This window comes from Cimex lectularius, unplaced genomic scaffold, assembly GCF_000648675.2.
Source record: "Cimex lectularius strain Harlan isolate CLEC.00 unplaced genomic scaffold, Clec_2.1 scaffold379, whole genome shotgun sequence".
Classification (NCBI taxonomy): domain Eukaryota; kingdom Metazoa; phylum Arthropoda; class Insecta; order Hemiptera; family Cimicidae; genus Cimex; species Cimex lectularius.
In genome coordinates, this window is record NW_019394211.1 from 316,586 (window position 1) to 335,352 (window position 18,767).

The window sequence follows — 18,767 nt, forward strand, 5'->3', positions numbered from 1 at the left end:
TATTCCTAACGTACCAAGGTGCATTGACCATGTTACGTAGAGTATTGCTGTTTGGTACAACTCCATAATTGAATACCATATGTCCACATAGGCTTTAGTACTTGTTTGTATATTTTATTTTGGATAGCAAGGTCGGAACCACGTCACCAACCTTAACCTTTCTGTCCTATTTTTCTTCACATGTATCTAAGGTCATTCCCAGATATTTAGCTGTATTGCTGTATGGTATAATAGTTCCATTGATTGTGAGCGATGGAACATGGTCCACTTTTTTGTTTGTAAAGATTAGATGCACTGATTTATGCTGATTTAGCTTGATTTTTTTTTTTTTTTTTTTTTGGTACGTTTGTTTACCTTATTACAAGCATTTTGCAGGATTTTGGTTGTCTGGTTGATAGTCAGTCCTACTGATCTGCGAACTTTGCAATTTTTATTCCATCTATTTTTGGAAAATCACTGGTGTATACCAAGTAAAGAAGTGGACCTAAAATGCTACCTTGTGGTCTATTTTTATTTTTTAATTTTGAGTATTGCTGCTTTGGTAGCATCCCTTTTAGTTTATTGATGAGCCCTTCATGCCAGACCTTGTCAAAAGGAAATCAAATATGAGAGAAGCTATCGAAAGCTCGGGTGATCTGTACACAAGTAGCATGGTTTAGGAAAAAACTATAAAATAGGAGCAGTGAAAGAAGTCATTGAAACAGTACAGGCCCACAGTCACCCATTATTTTTGAATATATACATGATAAGACTTTGTAAGAGGTTCTTATGAAACAGAAGGGAGCCTGCTGTTATATATTCAGATTGCTCAAAATTGTAGGGAGGAACTGGCACAGCTGTAATGGAATGAATAATATTGTAATTTAGAAAAAATTCCCCCAACATAGCCGCGATATGTCCTGCAGAAGGAGGAAGTTTTGTTCCCCAATATTTTGCAACAGGAGAGGTGATATCAACCAATAGGGTGCGTTTTTGAAAAAAAAAAAAAAAAAAAAAAAGCCCATTTTTAATACATGGCTGCTGTTTTCAAACCTGGGACCTTTTACCTTACAGTGAAGTGTCACGTCAACAACTAAACCATTGCAGCCACCGACCCACCATTAAGAAGGAAGTGTTAAATCACTTAACTGAACAGGGATACAAAAATTTGATAATTTTTTTTCGGCGTGTTAACCGCAAATAAAAACCTGGTTTATCCCCAAGACCCTTTGGGTGTAAATTAAAATGTAATAAAAGAAAATTCTGCTGAAAGTAGAAAAGCGAAGGTCTGTGGCTTATGATTTGGATTGAGGAGCGGTAAGCAATAATACATATGAATGAGTGGATTTCTCGTCAAGTCGGTAGCTTGAAACCATATACCAAGAAATACAGCCTATGAAACCAAAATTGTGGATCATTTAAAAAAATTGATAATGATACATGGCAGCAGTATGAAATATCCACAATAATTAAATGAAAGATATGCAACAATGAAATAGACCATTGCTATCAAACTGTGGTTTGGAAACTTAAATGCTCCAAGAAAGCTTTTCACCCATGGTCATCCGTTTGTGACTGAATCACAAGTACTTTTATTGTAACTGGGAATAATAAAATATAATAAATTAAACAATTTAACATTTTATTTTCAATTACACTTAAGTATGAATAAAGATTTTGTTTCATATCGTGCAAAATAACCAACCACATCATTAACCATGTAAAATATAACTATTAAGATAATGCACAGTGAAAAAAATGGTAATAATATAAATATTTCCATACAAAAAATTATAAAAAAAAGACAACTTGTACTATGAATCACTTTTATATAAAACACATTATATAAAAACCAGCCAAATATACTACAAGGTAACAGATTCAATAGCAAGGAAATCATTTACAACTTCTAAGTAAACTGAGCAAAAGTAGTGATGGCATTATGACAAATGACATATTTCAACATATCTTAACATTTTGCCTTGAGAATCACAAAGATTTAAGTACCTGTTTCTAAATTTTCTTTGCACCAACTTTTTTATACTCAGCTCTAAAGATCCAGATTTATACAAGATAAAAAAGAAAATTAAAGGGAAAATTTCTGAATTTTTTATCTTAAAAATTATTACTTATAAGAAATAAAATAAGAAATCAGTCAATTTGATCTCAAATATTGACCAACATTTTATTATTTTTAAGTAGCTTTTTACTAATAAGTACTGTAAATTCAATTGTTAACTTTGATTTAATTTTATAATAAATTTATTATAAGGCAGTGTTCAGTTTTTGACACTGTTATAACAATTAATAATTAAAGCTAAAATTCTTAGATTTTAAGTTTCAAAGGCCACTTGAGTATTTTTTTTTTTTTTTTACATGTAACAGTTTTAACATTGATGGGCAAGGGGGGGAATGTAAGTAAAAGACAAAAGTACAATGTTGTTAAGAGATCAGAGGTATTTTGACGGTAATTATGTACATATTCTGTTTAAAATAAAATATATAAAAACTGTATAAAAATTTTCTTGACTTCTAGTTAACCATGTGATGTCATGTTTTGCTAAGATCCTTCCCATACCTAACTTACTAAGCCCGCATCCTTAGCCATCCCGTAAAATATAGAAGTTTTATTCTTTAAAAGCACCTCCGGTTTCTCAAACTCAGCAATGCACCCTTTGTCCAAAACAAGTACCCTATAAATACAAACACAAAATTAATATTTAGTAATAGTTAATTGATTAAATATTATAGTTTATTTGTCTGAGGGTCAATTTAAAATTTGAAAATTTTAGTTTTAATGTTATTACCTGTCAGAATCCATAATTGTGTTTAACCGATGAGCAATGGTTAAGACTGTGCAAGAAGAAAATTCAGTTCTTATTGTCCTTTGGATGAGATCATCTGTCTCAAGATCAACTGCAGCAGTTGCCTCATCCAGGACCAGCACTTTGGTTTTACGCAGCAAGGCTCTTGCCAGGCATATAAGCTGTCTCTGCCCGACGCTAAAAAGTAATTTTCATTTTTATTACAAGCAATTTGAAACTATTAGCAATGAATACCTCAAATTATCGCCCCCTTCGGCGACTTCGTGCTGAAGTTTGTTGGGGAGGGCTGCGACATAATTTTTGAGGTGGGCAAGTTCAATAGCCCTCCATACTTGATCGTCATTATGGTTTTCAAATGGATCAAGGTTGAAACGGAGCGTGCCAGAAAATAAGACTGGATCCTAGAAAAACAAAACACAAATTTTTCCTTGGCTGGATAAAATTTAATCCCTTGAAAAAAAATAAAAAGAGAAATTAAGGAAAGTGTCAGTGGGACACGGCAATGCAAAGATCTCGAAAAGAAGAAACCGTGCTTGCCAGGCTCAGGATAGGTCACACAAGACTAACACAAAGTTACCTAATGGCCAGAGAACCTCCTCCAAGATGCACAACTTGTGGTGAAATAATCACCATCAAGCATATTCTGTCATCATGCAGAAACTAGGAAGACCTTCAGGTCAAACATAAGCTTGGAAATTTTGAAAGATTCCCCAGCTAACATTAGAAAGCTTTTTGAGATCCTAACAGACCGATAAATTGTGATGTGTAGGAAGGCGGAACAGCCTTGGGTGCGGGCGCCGGTGCTGGGGGTGAGTGGAGCTGGGCACGTGGGCTGGCCTCTGGGTAGAGTTTGACCCCCGGAACCTGGGAGGGCTGCAGATGCTCGCACACCAAGCGCAGCCTTCTGAGAAGTCTGCCACTGTCTTAACCACTAAGGTCTTGTGTGGAGAGGAGCTGGTCTAGGTGTCTGTTCTTGCCTGGTCTTGTGGAATCTGGTTTGCTGTGGGGAGGCACCCGCTCTTGGTGTCCCTGCCCCTCCTGGCTTATCTCTCTGTTTTCTTCTCTCATTGATTAATTCATCATCAAGGCAGTTTTGACCCATCGTGGTTGTATGCCTTTATAATTAAAAAATGCCAATACTGCACTTAGATGACATGCCATGAGAAACCAGATGCTACGTCATGCGACGCTACCCGACGCAAATCCAAACTCCGATTTTCCGTAAGGTTGCATTACCCCCGTGCACATCTACCCGACGCTCTGCGTCCCCACTGTCCAGATTTTCGTCAGGTCACATCGAGTACAGTCGAAGACAAAAGAACCGGACACTCATATTTTTATTCAAACTACATGTATTATTGTCGTTATATTAATTACAACATACTTATTTTAATAAAAACCAAATTAACTGTGATTTAAAATTAATTAGTTTTTATTTAAAAAATTAATTTTAATGGTTTGGTAGAAAATTAATCAAAACACCAGAATACAATTTTTTGATATAATGAATTTAACTAACAATTTATTGTACTCGCTTCAGCGGTACATATACTAAAATTGGAACAATTTATTACACGGTTTTGCTCATAAAATTTAATTAACAATTTATTTCATAGTTTTGCTCGTAAAATTACACCATTTTCTAATGTCGGGTAGCATCAGAACAGGACACTCATATTTTTTGTAGTTTATTTCAAACTAAGTACATGTAATTTTGTCGTTATATTAATTACAACATGTTATTTTAATGTAAACCAAAACAAACAATTTATTAGATGGTTGTGCTCATAAAATTTAACTAACAATTCATTACAAGGTTTTGCTCAAAATAGTGCTTTAAGAACAAAAGATGTCTTGCGATTGTGATAGTGATTATTGTGATAAACGCTGTGGACTGTATGCGACGTGTACCTGCGTCGGATAGATGTGCACACCCCACCAAAACGTCGCAAAGCATCGGGTAGCGTCGCATGGCGTAGCATCGGGTAAGTGTGTTCCTGGCTTAAGGGGCAAGGAGGTCAAAATGGCTGGTTCTTGTAAAGGTTTGAAAGCTTAAAGAATGACAATAACAACGGAATATTTCTATAAGAGAGGAAAATGAGTGGTTCGTAGGATAGTATTATTTATTGAAGTTAAGAAAACTATGGGAGGTTTTGAAGTAGGTAGATTACGCCCAGGGGATTTTCTATTTGAGTTTTTCTGAATGTGGTGCTTTACTTCAGAAGGGTGAAAAGGGTTAAGAGAGAGATGAAGTTTATTATTTTTTTAATAGTGTGACATGTGAAGAACTATTTACAAATTGCATAGTTGCCGAAAAATTACATTACCTGAGGTATGATAGTGATTCTGGATCTTAGAGCATGAAGGCCTAATTTCGAAATATCAACATCATCAATTAGAATTGTCCCTTGGGCTGCTTCAATGATTCTGAACAAGCTCAGAGTCATTGACGACTTGCCGGCACCTGTTCTTCCAATGATACCGACCTGAAAGTAATTTAATTAAAATCATAACAAACCACAATTGCAATTATGAAATTATACCTTTTCACTTCCGTTGATTTTAAATGATAGTCCTTTCAAAACAAGATCAAGTCCTTCTCTGTAACGCACTTTGAAATCGTGAAATTCAATGACACCGTTGGTCGGCCAGTTAGGGCCTACGATGTTAGGTGTGACTTCCCAAGGTGCCTCCTACAATTATACTTGTAATAAATTTTTCAAAAATTAAAATGTTGTTTTAGTACCTGTGTGGTATCTCCATATTCTTTGATTCTTTCAACGGCGACGATGTTCGTCTCAACATCGGCAGTCATTCGAACAAGCCAGTTTAGGGTTTGTGTAATCTACAAACAGTTATACAGTATTGTTATTATATTTAAATAATTCTCTGGTCTTTTGATAAAAAAGAAAAGAATCTCTCACCTGCAATGCATAACTGACTGAAAGCCCGACAAGACCTGCGTTCAATGTATCTCGACCCAGGACGGCAAACAGCGCAGAAAAAAATATTATAAAGTTTCCAATCATTTCTAGTCTAACGGCTAGCCATCTGCAAATAAAAATTGTGTAAGGATGCTGTAATAATTATTTAAACATTAAACTATCCCACCTATTGGCGATTATACCAGGAAACGTGCATATTTGATTGAAATCTACTTTCTCTTCTGATTCCTTAACGAACCTTGGCTGAACATTGTAAGCTCTTATTATCATAGAGCCTATAACAAAATTGTAAACAAATAAATCTAAGTCAAAACTATTCCCTTTTTTTTGGTCTTTTTTATTGGTAATTGAGCAATAATCTTCATGAAGAACAATAAGTTACATAGATAATGAAATAATACAAAAGAAAAGGAAAAAAGCAAAAAGAAATTGAATGGAGAAGCTATCCAGTGATAGGCTCTCTTAAATGAGAGAAATTATCTCTTAATCACTTGCACTAAGAGCAGGCCTCGGGGACACTGTCTTTTTAGATGTCAAGGAGGATAATTAGGATGAGATCAGGAGGAAAGTTGTTGTCAGTGGGAATTTTTTGAAACTGGATTTTACAGCCCATTTAAAAAGGAAACATTTAGGTCATTATGACTGGTATGGTTGGAAACATAGATTGGGGCATAGATGATAGATTTATATCTATTCGTCTGGATTTTGTGGAGACTGAAAGCTTTGGTTGAATCCCAATCTATGTCATAATGTCAATATTGGTTCCAGTATTGTGTTGTATACGAATATTTTGTTGCCGAGGGAGAGTTTACATTGTCGCCTAATAATCTTGTAAGTAATCAGTATCATCTGTTCAGCTCTATTCTTCTAAGTCGTGCATGAGGATTCCAGGTGAGTCGTTTGTCTAGACATAGTCCTAGGTAGTAGATAACGTTTTTGAAAGGAGAATGAGGTAATAATAGATTGGAGGTAGAGTGATGCGACGGAGAGTTAAGGTTGTATTTTGCGACTATGTAGTGTTCAGTTTGATTTGCCGATAGAATGGCACTGTCATCAGCGTGAGTTAAGGTAGTGGTGTTGAGACAGGGAGGTATATCAGCAGTACATATAGAGTACGTAGCGGGCTAAGGAGTTACCCTGAGGGAGTCCCGAGTCCACCCTGTACAAAGTAGAGTGTGAGGATCTGCCCCATACTCTTAAGTACCTACCGAGTAGGATTAAGGATGAGAAAGTGTATAGAGCATAGGAGCTCTTGAGTTTCCAGAGAAAACCCAGGTGCTAGACTCGATCGAAATCCTGTTCGATATTGAGAAAGACTCCCGAGCAGCATTCTTTCTTCTCAAGGGAGGATGCGATGATGTCCACAACCCGATAGCACTGTTAAGCAATAAAATGGTGATGCCAAAATCCAAATTGATGGTCGAGGTTTATTTTAGAGGATTCGACGGATTATTTTAGGAAGATGGGATGGTAGGAAAGTCAAAATATAAACAATTTAGAAAATTAACAACTGATTATGTCGAGGTTATAGTTTGGTCAAATCTGATCATCATGATTTGCCTATTCCAGCTGGTAATAAACCACCATCTTCAGTGAGGCTTTGACATGAACATGATGAATATGATTGTACTTTTGAAAAATACCAACAACAGAAGATAGAGTGCAAATAGAACAACAGAAGAATTGTATAAATAAAACCTGCGGCACTCCAGAACAATCAAAATTCTAGCTGAAAATTACACATGATTGATTATAAAGATATTTGAGCACTTCAATTAAGATTGCCTTGGACATATGAATAATTTAATCAATCTATTATTTATTATTTAATTATCAATTAGATAATGAACTAAATTATCAATGTATTATCTAATCAATTTATCACCTATTTGACACTTTACATGTTAATAAATTTACGTGATTTTTACATGCCTCAATTTGAACATAATAAAAAAATTTCAAAACATACCAGTTACACTTTCACCAAAATGTGAATAAATTGGTGATCTTGACACGCTTTCCAATCTTTTCAATTGTCGAGAAGTCGCCACATAGAATCGCTAGAAATCATAATAACACGTATACTTCTGTTATTCTGTTTGATTTTATTGTAGCTCACCTGTATGAAATAGTATATGACGCCGATCGGTATAATAATCGATACAAAAATAGGCGTCGAATAACTGATTACAACCAATGTCGATATTACCTAAAAGGGAAGCATGGTTTCTTAAATTAAATGGAAAATGGCAAAAACAACTTTCTAACTCTTCATGCAGTTCACCGGACTTTACACGTTAGTACCAAATTTTGCTTGATCCCAAAAAACACAACATTTTCAAAAATCTGTATAAGCGATTTGACATGTAAGCAACAAATAAATTTTCACAATAATTTTACTCATTTCGAATATGAATTTAAGCAGAATAAATCAAAAAGGTACAAAATCAAAAAAATAACTATTCACAAAATGAATTTAAAAACCTACAAATTTTACCAAATAAAATTGCCTTTCATACTATAGCACCTCTGAAAATAAATAAATATAATATTAATGCATAAAGATATTCCTATTAAGGTATTTTTTCCTATGGAAAATAATCCAAACATCAAACCCATTGAATAAAAAATATTTTGCTGTTTCTTTTCACAAAAATAAACATTCTCTAAAAAGTTCCTTAAAAATAAACATAAAACTCCCTGAAAACAATGTTGAAATGATAAGGCAAACATACATTGCACTAAACAGACAAGAAATGAATCCATTGCAGCAATAAGATCATGCATGTCTTGTAAAAATGAGACAGTATTCTCTCAAACTCCTAAGTTTCTAGTTATTTTGTGAATGATAGTGCTGTATGTGGTCCTTGTGATTCAACTAAATTAGAACAATAAAAAAACAAAAAGTAGATAGTTTTACTACTGCAATTCTTGCTAAATTGATACAGAAAATGGAACTACAGTAGACCATTCTAGATCCAAGCATAACCGTGGAACGAGAAATGTGGATAGTTTCATGCTTAGAAGCATTTTCTTCTATCTGCATACCAATCAGACACTATTGTGTGCCAATTGTCAATTGTTAAAAAACTGTGAAAAATCAACGTATGGTAACATACATACATACTGATTATGATTCACCACGTACAAACTCTCCTCTAGAACTCTACTAGGGGTGCGACTGAAAGCACAGATAACGAAAGTGTGCATAAGAAAGTCAACTATATTTAAAAACAAAAATTAACCCCCACCTTTCAAAAAATTGACTAATTTATGTGACACAATAAACTGTTCCAACAAACAGCAAAAGGGATAACGCAACCATTTATTGGATATGTTTTGTTGGTCAATCCAAAACTGGTACAAAATCTTCCACCGAAGACAAAATAACTAAACATGTCTGAACAAAATATCCAGTCAAATGTATAGTACCACACACATATGCCTGTATACATAGCACTAAGTGTTAATATGTTACTAGCTTTATATTCAGCATACCATTATTAGGTTGAATTGAAGGTTCAATTCCCACCGTCGCTCCTGTCATTTTTTTTCCAAATTACCCTTCACAAAACTCCCAAACAATTAATCAAATTTTACGTCAGCTAACTAAGTGAATCAAGATAAACCTATCAAACTGCTTCCACATTATTTAAATATAAAAGTAATCAATTAATTCAAAGTATTGAAATGTCTTTAATCAACTGGAAATTTTAATCGGCAATTTATTGTTAAAAGCCGATAGTTATAATTTAATTTTTTGACAATACTCCATTTTTCAAATGAGAGGAACAGAAAAAACCTACAAATCACTGTTTGACAATAAGTATTTTAAAAATTGGTGACTAATGAAATCTGAAAATGTAAGTTATTAATATTATATGAAGGCTCCATCATTATATTTATTTGTAATAATATAACAGGAATATCTTTATGCAATATAGATAAATAAAGGAAAAAAGAAATTAATTGAAAATTGTGTCAAACATACTTCAAAAAGGCAATATATAGCATCTGAAATGACCCATGGAAGAGTGTTGTCGAGCGTATCAATACCCTTTGAAAACCGTGATATTATTCTTCCAATTGGAGTAATGTCAGTAAAGGAAAGAGGGGCTTTCAGCACGCCCATCAACAAGTAATTATGGAGGTTGTACGCTGCGATCCAACATCCAAGCCGTGGCACGAGGTCAGAAAAAAATACAAATACACCTGGAATTAAATATAACTTTTTCCTCACACAATAAGACAACTGGTAATTCAAATTTTTTTTGTACTATCTCCTTTTCTCGCTAAAATCAAGCTAAAATATGTGGATGTGTGAAATGCTGCATTATCCAATAAAAGGTTATAATTAAGCACTTAAAAAGGTAAGCATGTTTATGTTTATATATGTGTAATTTTTATTTTAAATAAAATTTTGATTATAAAATATAACTGCCATTTCCCTCAGCATATTCTGAGAATTTTAAGGGTTAAATCAGTACAAGTTAGTAATTTTAGTAAAAAATAAGGTCAAACATATATTTAAGTGCCTGAAACTTTATCATGATCTATCGCGCGGCGTTCAGCATTACAGTTAAGCAAATTGCCATGTAAAAAAAGAGTGATAATGTGCATGTTTGCTTGAAAATTTGACATATCTTAATTTAATAAAATAAAAATGTTTAACATTCTGCATAAAAAAACTTTTGCAATGTTATCTTAAAAAAATTAATAGCAAAATTATGCCAATAAAATATAACAAATATATAATTGGCATGCATCAAAATAAAATTAAGTGTTAATTTCTAAAAGTATGGCAGTAATGCTCTAATAAATCATGGATTAATGTTTTCAATATCTAAGAGAATTATTTTATTCCAACTCAAAACCAGGTTGTTTATAGTTCTAATCCAATCATATTTCTATATTTAAAGCATAATATAAACTTCATTTTTTTCGGTTTACTTTAAAAATCTCAGAATCCAACAATTTAAAAAATAATAAATTTCTATGCTGTTAATGCTTCAATTATTTCCATAATAAATCAAATATAATTACACATTATCAAATACATGGCAGTAAGATCTTATTGTTCTGGTTAGTTTATAAATGGTAAAATCTTAAGGTATTTCATTGTAAAACTGAAAGAAAAATAATTGTATATACAGCATTAATAAATAAAAAATAAAAGCGAAGCTTGAGTTAAAAAGAAAAAAATAATAATTCCACTAAAAGTTGTTACAATAAATTTAACTTAAAACCTTTTATGTTCAAACATAAATTTCACATCATGGCAAACTTATAGTTGATTAAACATTGTATGACATTACGAACTAAATAGGAAAAAAAAAAAATATATATATCATTTTTATCAATTTTAACACTTAGAAGTACGTAAAAGGATAATGGTAAACTGGCTTTGGTGTACCATTAAAACTAATTCTAAGTGGGTTATGTAGTTAATTATGCAATTTACTTTCACATAGCCTGAGCAAAATAATTAATTTGTAGTGCTAGTTTGTCTTTACTGTGATATTTTGTTCCTAGTGTTTTTTAGCTGTTTGAAAATTATTTGTTCTTTAATTTTACAATTAAGGCCCAGATATCCAACTGCTGGACATAACCACCACAATCTGACCCTCTGACCCTAAAAATTCATTTAAAAAACTTGATTATAAGAATGTGGCCGTGTTCGACAGAGAAACTCTCATTTACCAAGAGCCCTGTCAGTAGGAACCACTCAAAGCAATTGAAGAAAAAGGGTCACTCCACCCGACTAAGGATAGGTCATGCAAGGTTGACTCACGGACACTTGGTTTGAAAGTTACCTTTCACTCTAGTGGTCTCCCTATCCTCGCTGATTTTTGTTAATTCAAACAAGTTTCGGTATATCGCATTTTCAGTGTTTGAGTGATATGTATAGGTGACAGCACTGAAGATGGCGAGCAAAATGCTGAAACGTCTGAATTAACAAAATAGATTGATCACCCGCACAACCAGGAGGAAATTTCAAAATTTACTTTTGAGCTAAAACCCATGTATGTGTCTGGAATCTAGAGAAAGGTTGCTTAGTGCCTCTAGATATGAGAATTGTGTTCGAGTTCTGCAGAGAGTTTTGGGTCACCTGTTCCGAATTTTAGAGGCAATAGGGGTTTTTTACTGTATATAATATAGATAACTTGTTTTGTACTTCTTTGTGTATATTGAGACTGAATGTATGTATTTATTAGCGTGAATAGTGTAAGATGACCAATGGTGCAATATTGAGTACCCGTCGACCCTCAATTAAATTAGTATATGTGTGAAGGGTGATTGAAGAATATAAAGTACTCCACCTCCCTAACTGAGTGAATGGTAATTAAATAAGTAAGAATGTATTTTAAGAATGAGTGTCAATGGTTTTGGAACTGATTGTATTGGGGTCTGAAATTACCTATTGATAGCCCAACCTTCACGACTGGATGGATGAACCCGTCTGCCAACACCCAGGGTACAGGATTCTCGAGGCTGCCAGCAATTTATTGTTAACTACCATGGCTGGAATTGCTTGGAAGCTGCGAGATGTGATAACCTTAACTTTTTAGACGTGCATATGTACATAAGTGCATGTGCAGATTTGAGCTTATATAATCAATATTTGTGCATTGCTGATAATCTGTTGTTAATTACACAATTATATAATAATTTTTGTTGTTTATTGCTTATCAGAGTTTAAAATGACAACAATCCACATTGTAATATGTGGCTAGAAAAAATAGTATAGTTTAAACCTTATAATATATTAAAAGAATATATTGCGTATTCGGTATCTTAATTATGATTTTATTTTTTTATTAAGATTAATTATGATTTTAGTTCACTCTCTTTTTGCAAAATATTAACATTTGCCATTGGAGAGTGTGTATAAATTAATTTTCAAATATCGTACTTCCTTGTTCTCCCGTTCCACAAGTCTGGGAATTCTTTTTGATAAAACCAAACAATTAAAAAAAAAAATGCTTAAGATTAATTTTTGCAATTTTTAAAATTGTTAATTCGGACTTACGAAGATATAATTGGGGTACGGGCCTACTCAGGCTGGTCGCCCGCCCTGTGTAATATATATATACGAAGATAAACAAGCTGTTTTCACCACTTTTTTGAACTATGAATTTAAACACACAGAGAAAAATATAACCAAAAAAATTGATTATATTACAAAATGGAGGATTCATATAAAACATTTGAAATAATCAAGATTGATGAGAGAACCTCAGTGTAATTAAAAATATTTTTTAAGGCAAGCAATGACTACATATCACTGATTCTTTCATCGTATTTTTCAACGCAAAAATGATGTACCTATTATTCTGCTTAAAAACATATATTTTTTATAATTAACAACGGCAAAAAAATAAATAAAATGTATAATTCCCTTGTTTTTGCTACAATATTATTAGGCACATGGAAAGAAAATAGAGTTAATGTAATTTAAATGTAAAACAAGCACAATAAACAACACATTTATAAAACAAAAGGACATTTTTTCTAAAATACCATTATATTTGTTTTTCTTGTTTTTTAAGCGGAAAATTGTTAAAATTGGACTGATTGCAATAACATTTCTATGAATTAATCTGTATGATACAAAAATGTAATAATAAACTGATTGAGGAATGACATAGTAGAAATAAATCTAAACACATAAGAATGGTTTTAGGATAAGAAAATTTAAAATTATATTAGTTAAAATGTAAGGATAATTACTGAGAATTTCGTATTTTTCAACTGTTGTTTTAACTTGTGGAATACAAATTTAATTTAATTAACATTTATAAAAAAACATTTGTCGAGTGAACAAAAACAATGGCATTTAGAAATGCTACGATCACTAATGGGACAAAATAAAATGTTCGAGAATTTACACCGAACAACATGGATTTACTATTTAAAATATGGTTTAATGTTGCATACGAACATCCATTTGAATATTAAGACCTACCGCAAAAAAGCATGTGAGCCAACCACGCAATGTGACTGGTAGCACACTGTCCAAAACATCGACATCTTTAGCGAACCTGTTGATGACACGTCCCAACGGCGTGACGTCGAAGAAGAACATCGGCACTCGTAATATAGCATTTAAAAGCACGTTGTGCAGAAGGAACGCTGCCTTCAATGCTCCCATGTACGTGGAGTAAGTGGCGAATAGGACAATGACAACTGAATGCACACAACAGCTGTTATTATGCTAACGTAAGCTTATAGTTTATAATGACACAAATAAAATGTAAATATTTATTTTTGAGTAATTCAAGGTAAATTTATTTAGTTTATAAAACCATTTAAAGAAAACAACTGACTTTAAATTGTAGATTATTTTGTCTGCAAAATTCCAGTTAAAATAATTTACAATCTATGACCATCCATTTTATCATTATTATAATTTTTTTTTTAATGAGTATTTCAACCCTCAGGGTGCCGGTGTTTGGAAAAAAAAGCCCATTTGTGTCGGGCTCAAATGCAGAGCCACTGGATTTGAACCCAGGACCTTTACCTTACAGTGATGAGAGCCGTGTCACCACCTTAACCAATTGCAGTCACCGACACCCCTAAAATTATTGTGTTACTATGGAAACAATGTTAATCATTTCATACCAACAAAAATCAAACCAGTAAAGTTTAAATGTATAAAATTAAACAATGAAAATGAACACATATCAGTAAATTATATACACAATAATTTGCACCCATCATAGAATACTTAACATCTCAAAAAAGTAGTATTGTGGGCAATGGATTTTAAAGTATAATTATAATTTAGTTTTGGTTTTTCAAGTCGTAAAATTTTGCCTATTGATACAATATCAGTATCTAATCTTCTTTTACTATTTTTCTTTCAATTTTTGCAACCTTTAGTCGATTTGACTTATACAAAATAAAGCTGTTTTAATTTTTAAATTTTTTTTTTCCATGGACAGGTTTGAATTGTTTTTAAAATGTTACAGTTTTTTACAGACCTTTTTTATTTTTTATCTCCTGAACTGCTATTCACACCATTACTATAAAATACAGCAACCTTGTGAAGGGCTAAGCAAAATTGTCCAAGAAAAAGCGTAAAACCTTAACAATAATTATGAATCTTTGAAACTAAGTGTATCTTTGTCTTCTCTCTTCTCCCTGGCCCTAATGGGCTATTAGAAAGGTGACTCCCACCAGATTTCGGGGCGAGTTATTAATTTTTAGTGGGGCAGTTTTTCTTCTGCCTATCATGCAAAGATGCCTTGTTGCCATAAAACCACTTTTGATGTGGAAAGCTCTCTTTGGAGTGCAACTGTTGTCGCACAATGTTTATTTGTCTGTTCAGCCATGTTACAAGTAAGTCACAATACTTGCAGTGTATCGGAAGAATAAATATTCCTTGGCATGTTCGCCAAATTCTCACAAAGGCAAGTTGTTCTGAATTCACGTAGCTTGTCTCCAAAGTCACTGTGGCCTGTTACCGCTGTGTCATAAAGTGGTCGATCTTCAAGAACTTTAACTTGAAATATCCTTTGGAGGACCTTCCCACCAAAGCTGCTAATGAGCATGTATCTAATCAGCCACCTCCCGGGTACAGCTCGCTTTAATTTTTGACACTTCCCTGAGATAAATCCCTTTTGTACCATTATATTTTGCTTGAAGATCTATCGGCAGGTACAACGATCACCCACAGGGCATCTTTGGATATGGTAGGGTCTTTGGACCCTAGTAGTCACAAAAAGAGTCAGGTGCTGAGTCTGTTTGAGAAGCTTTCCAGCAAGTTTCCATGTGTGTAGTACCATTTTGCACGCCTCGTAATAGATAGTCCTGTTATTGTAAGAGGCTCTCCAAGAGGGGCTTGTATAGGCCGTAATAATAGCAATCCTGTAAGGCAGCTTTTAGAATATATAGTTACATTGGCTCCATACTGCATTTTTGCCAACATCTTTATGCCGAGGCTTTGATGGTTTTAAACCTTTTTAAAAAGTCCACTAATTTTCATGGTCCACTTGACCAATATCTTTCAATTAATTAAGGTTTTTAGTTGAGATAAAAAGTCAGTGTCACAAGCGAGATTCGAACCTACAACCTTCAGCTAGATACGCCACTGCTCTACCACTTGAGCTATCGTGACTTCGATCCACTCGGACACAAGTTCCCATCTCAATCCCACCTTTTTGAATTTTACCTCCTTTTTGCCATTTTTCAAATGTTGTGTAATCTATTTGATTCTCGGCGACAAATGACATGGCCACGAAGCTTTTAGTGAAGGTATACTTCATTTTAACTTATTAAATTCACTAATTTTCGTGGTCCGCTTGACCAATTAATATCTTTCAATTAATTAAGGTTTTTAATTGAGTTAAAAAAGTCAGTGTCGTTTTAAAAAGGTAGTTCCTACTCACAGTAAGTTGTTTCGCAACGATCCAGATTTCGAGCTTTTAGCTCATCAGGTTGTACAATTCCTTCAACCTGATGAGCTAAAAGCTCGAAATCCGGACCATGGCGAAACAACTTACTGTGAGTAGGAACTATCTTTTTATTTAAAAAGTATTAACACCGCACTCACTCCATTTTTTGGTCATTTGCTCTAATCACCGTGGCGAGCCCGTGTTGAGCTTCCCTTTAGTAATATCTTATCTTTGCTAATTTTTGAGATGTTACAGTATCCCACGATGGGTGCGATTATATACCCAATTTTATGATAAAACAAAAAGGTATCAAATGAACAAATTGTTGAAATAATATCAATGTGTCATGAAATATTTGTAAACTGGGGCAAGTACCATATAAATTTCACCTTGAACGACCCAACTTACAAATTTAAATTAACCAGATATACCAATCCCATTACCCAACATTACAAATGCAAATGCAAACTTGGCAAAACCTCATAGAATACAAATGCAATGATGAACGAATGTTAAAGAAAAATGTCACACACTGTGATTCAAGGCTGGAAGCATTACCATCGGCCATGATATCAATTCCATCCCAAATGTAATAACATTCTAATTTTAAAAGTATTTACCCCAAATACTGTTGTTATGAGACTCCTCAACCCAAACGGGATTACATTGTCAAGTACGTCAACATCCTTAGCAAACCTGTTGACTACCCTTCCGATCGGGGTGATATCAAAAAATGATGTAGGGGTACGGAGTATGTTGCGGAGAAGATGCAAATGAAGGCCAATCGAGGCATAAATACATCCCAAAGCCAGAGAAATATTGCTCAATATTAAACATAAAACTAAATAAGAAAACCTCAATTAATGTACACATTAGAAACCTGAAATCCTTATAATTTATTTGCATAAAACAGTACTTGCAAGAAGTATAAGATCTTTACCAAAAGAAAAATTATTTAAGTTAAAGAAGTTGCTGTATCTGATAAGAGCCCCAGTTTGCTTGTCCTTTGTTTAGTTATTACAGAAAGTAAGAAATATGTGGTGTAAATTATTAATCTATTGTATTATCTATTATATGTAAATTATTAATGTATTTATTGAAAGATATATACCAAAAATTCCTTTTAAAATTATTTCAACCATTGAAATATTATTTTGAAATTATCAAGATATTAGACATTCTATTTAAGAAATTCAGTAGATGCAGGTAATAAGTTGCAAGTCAAAAATTAGATAAACTAAGTCAAACATTTGCCAGCCTTTTTGGGACTTGTGATTTGTCTTGTTCAGGATTACCACTCCTCAGGCCATTAGCCCTGTTATTTCGTTCAAGAGTTGTTTTGAATTTTAAGAGCTCTAGCTGGACTATTAATATTTTCTTTAGTGATTGATCAGCCTTCTCAGTTTAAATATATTTTTCTTTCCAAAAGATAGCTTGGGGATGAGGCCAGGAAGACAAAAACAAGATTTATTTTCTTCGGCAGAATATGTGGATCTGGATATCCATTATCCACACATGTACCTGTTCATATAGTACAACGATTTTTTTCGAAGTCCTGATGAAGGCGATATATTCTGCTGAAACTCGACAAGAAAATAAATGTTGTTTCTGTCTTCCTGGCCTCATCCCCAATCTACCTTTTGGAAAGAAAAAAATATATCTGGCTGGACTTTCACATCATTTATTGGGCTGAGGTTTTATCCAATGTGTAGCAGATAACTTGGAAGTAAATGGACACTTTCCACACCCTTCCTTTTTCGCCCTCATCATCACTCTTTTCCCCTTCTGTTTACAATCTTATCTCCCTCTTAAACTTTTGCGAATTGTGAACACATTTTTCAGAAAACTATTTGGCCAGGATATATCTGTCTTATTGGGAAGGTCCTACTTTCATTTACTACTCGCCCCTGCCCTTCTCAACCCTCTACCCTTTCCAATCATCTACTCTATTGTCTTTCTAATTTTTCTCCTCTTGTAAGCCAAGTTCCGTTGTATTTTTATATCGACTATGTTCACAGTGATTTTAGAAGATACACTTAAAGTTAAAAAAACTCATATTTTGATGTTTATTTCAAACTCATGCATTTTTATCATTAATTAATTACAACATACAAGTTTTAATGTAAAGAAAATTAAACGACATCAGAAATTCATGAGTTTTTATAAAAATTATTTAATTATGACGGTTGGAAAAAAAATCAACAAATCACGAGAAAATCATTTAGCGATAGATTAAAATCTATCTAACAATTCGTTACATTGGGCTCTTAAAAGCACGGTATTACATTCTATTACATCGCGGACGGCCTTAAGTCTCAAGATGGATTTTGTCTGGTGAAAAAGAATTCCATTCTTCAACTAGAATAGTTTGAAGCTGTTCAATGCTTGTTGAAGAAGGCAAATGATTTCTAACCCATCTCTTTATGATGTCCCATAAATGTTCTATTGGATTTTAGTCAAGCCTTGCTGGCCAATTCATTGTGGTAATCTTTACATCCTCCAATTAATGGTTACAAAAAGTTGTCCCCAATAAATGGAGCGAACGAGACCACAGCTTCCAAAATAACTTCCTCAATGTACCTTGGTGCAGTCAAAGATCCATTCTATGTGATAATCAATTT

General features: G+C 33.4%; 1 protein-coding gene across 6 annotated transcripts in view; it reads right to left on the reverse strand.

Moving 5' to 3' along the window:
• Positions 1–2,337: 2,337 nt before the first annotated feature.
• Positions 2,338–18,767, reverse strand: part of LOC106667036 (multidrug resistance-associated protein 1) — a 40,007-nt gene continuing 23,577 nt past the window's right edge. For 2 of the 6 annotated variants that reach the window (XM_014394641.2, XM_014394637.2), the window contains exons 21-31: positions 9,741–9,961; positions 7,869–7,958; positions 7,719–7,809; positions 5,916–6,024; positions 5,729–5,855; positions 5,551–5,649; positions 5,348–5,497; positions 5,132–5,290; positions 3,039–3,205; positions 2,787–2,981; positions 2,338–2,672 (exon numbers count right to left, since the gene is read on the reverse strand). In XM_014394641.2, coding sequence (XP_014250127.1) covers positions 2,558–2,672; positions 2,787–2,981; positions 3,039–3,205; positions 5,132–5,290; positions 5,348–5,497; positions 5,551–5,649; positions 5,729–5,855; positions 5,916–6,024; positions 7,719–7,809; positions 7,869–7,958; positions 9,741–9,961 — 1,523 coding nt within the window. In that variant the 3' untranslated portion in view covers positions 2,338–2,557. Of the gene's footprint in view, positions 2,673–2,786; positions 2,982–3,038; positions 3,206–5,131; positions 5,291–5,347; positions 5,498–5,550; positions 5,650–5,728; positions 5,856–5,915; positions 6,025–7,718; positions 7,810–7,868; positions 7,959–9,740; positions 9,962–13,715; positions 13,937–16,766; positions 16,988–18,767 lie in introns of all 6 variants that reach the window. The other 4 variants (XM_014394639.2, XM_014394632.2, XM_014394640.2 and 1 more) reach the window with 2 other exon arrangements.